Genomic DNA, 1,944 nt, shown 5'->3' with positions numbered 1-1,944 from the left:
TATCGGATTCAATCGAAATATTATCAAAGAAGAAACATTATTGTAAGTAACAATACAAAGAAGTAACGTTATTGTACACGCACTAACAACTAATAGATCTCACTCACTGAACTGACTGGACGTCAAATTTTTTTTAGTATTATACACTATATGTACGCACGGCGACACGAAGGCCTGACCATACCTTTTCAAGCCTTCTAATTCCTTTTTATGCTTTTTCCAATACGCGTGCAACTTCGGATAGTCATTTTTGTCCTTATATATACATATATCGTCGGAGTATGTTACATCGGCTATACGTACACACGAGTAGTGGTTTAATGAGTGCACTTCATATTTAGTCGCTTGAAGCTTTTGATCGTAGTAGATTTGGATCCATGAGATCGATAATCCGAAAATGATATAATCTCACGAAACGTGATGAGCGACGTAATGCTGACGTCCGGTGTACGAGAATCATAACCTCGTTACACCAGCTGTCAGCTGACCACAGCTGACAACAGCCGCGTCTTTCCCGTCTGACACTATTCATTCACAGCACCATCTGGATTAATATTCAGGAACTAATTTGTTACTCTAAACAGTCTAAACTGTCGCATATCGTCAATTTCTCACGCGCTAGACACAATTTCGTAGAATGCAATTATCGTTTTATTTAGGCGTATTTTGTAAATCAAAACTCAATTCTAAAGATATGACTGTATTTGTCTTTTTATTCTACATATGCTCCTGCCCTAATTTCGAGCATATAATAATAATAATAATAGTATCCTGGGAGGCAGCCCCTAATTGGGGCCCACCAACGACACGCAGACCAAGTCCATTGTGTCTTCCCAGCCGTACTAACCCCAGGTCAGCTCAAACCAGTCTTCCTCCAGAAGCGAAGGAGATCCCTGACCTGAAGTTGGCATACCTGCTCGGGCTCGAGGAATATCGAGCCCAGTAGAAGCCGCCTGTATCCAGCATACGCTGGACATTCGCACAACACGTAGAGAGTAGTCTCTTCCTCATGTCAACACTTTCTGCACTTCGGGTCGCCGCTAAGCCCCAGCTTGTGCAAATGATAGTTGGTGAAGCCATGGCCCGTGTAGATCTGCACCGCTAACCTGGCTTCTCCTCTTCTTAAGGCCCTAATGTTCTTAGCAAGGTCCCTACTGGGCACTTCTCCCAGCAGGGCCCTTGCCTTCTTGTTTCTTCCTTCCAATAGTTCATATGGCGGTCGCGCAACCAGTCCCTTATTCTCGCCTTGGCCCTACAGCCTGGCAGTCCAAGGGCCGGTTCCGGCCCCACTAATCTAACTGAAGAACCGCTCCTTGCCAGCTCATCAGCGACCTCGTTTCCCTGGATTCCCGCGTGCCCCGGGACCCACACGAGAGCAACGTCATTGCCCGCGGCTAGCCTGTTCAATGCATCCTTGCACTCCCATACCAGCCGCGAGTCAAAGACGCACGCCCCCAGCGCCCCTAGGGCCGCTCTACTGTCTGAGCAGATCTTAATACGCCTGCCCATCTGCTCAGATGTAATCAGCAGTTGAGCACAGCTCATGATTGCCACCATCTCTGCTTGAAAGACCGTGGTGAACTCTCCGAGGGAGAGAGCCTCCTTAAAGCCCCCACGGCTTCCAAAGAACCCCCAGCACCGGCGCCCCCGTCAGTTTTGGAGCCATCCGTGTACCAGACGTCCCCATTCCTGATAACAAGCACCTCGTACCTCTCCCACTCCTCACGACTAGGAAGATAGATCTTGAAAGATCTATCAAAGTCGCGTTTTCTCGGCACCCTATCTTGCCTCATATCCAACACGGTTTCCATTTGGATATCCCGTGGTAGCCGAGTGTGGCCCACCCCGATCGTCCACTTGCCTTCACACTTTAACCTATACGCCGTGGCCGCTGTTGCCGCCACTATCGCAAGGTGGAGTGTTTCGATGCCGAGCAGCACTCCT

General features: G+C 48.6%; 1 protein-coding gene across 1 annotated transcript; it reads right to left on the bottom strand.

Annotated features, from left to right (window-relative positions):
* Positions 1 to 1,122: 1,122 nt before the first annotated feature.
* Positions 1,123 to 1,545, bottom strand: LOC108766613 (uncharacterized). Its single transcript, XM_018516014.1, has one exon. The coding sequence runs from the start codon at positions 1,543 to 1,545 to the stop codon at positions 1,123 to 1,125; it is 423 nt and encodes a 140-aa protein (XP_018371516.1).
* Between the last annotated feature and the right edge of the window lie 399 nt (positions 1,546 to 1,944).

Source organism: Trachymyrmex cornetzi, unplaced genomic scaffold, assembly GCF_001594075.2.
Source record: "Trachymyrmex cornetzi isolate Tcor2-1 unplaced genomic scaffold, Tcor1.1 scaffold608, whole genome shotgun sequence".
Lineage (NCBI taxonomy): Eukaryota > Metazoa > Arthropoda > Insecta > Hymenoptera > Formicidae > Trachymyrmex > Trachymyrmex cornetzi.
This window is presented reverse-complemented; position numbering and strand designations above follow the sequence as displayed.

Coding starts and splice junctions, on each gene's coding strand:
- LOC108766613 (XM_018516014.1), bottom strand. CDS start 1,545: ATGAGCTGTGCTCAACTGCTGATTACATCTGAGCAGATGGGCAGGCGT.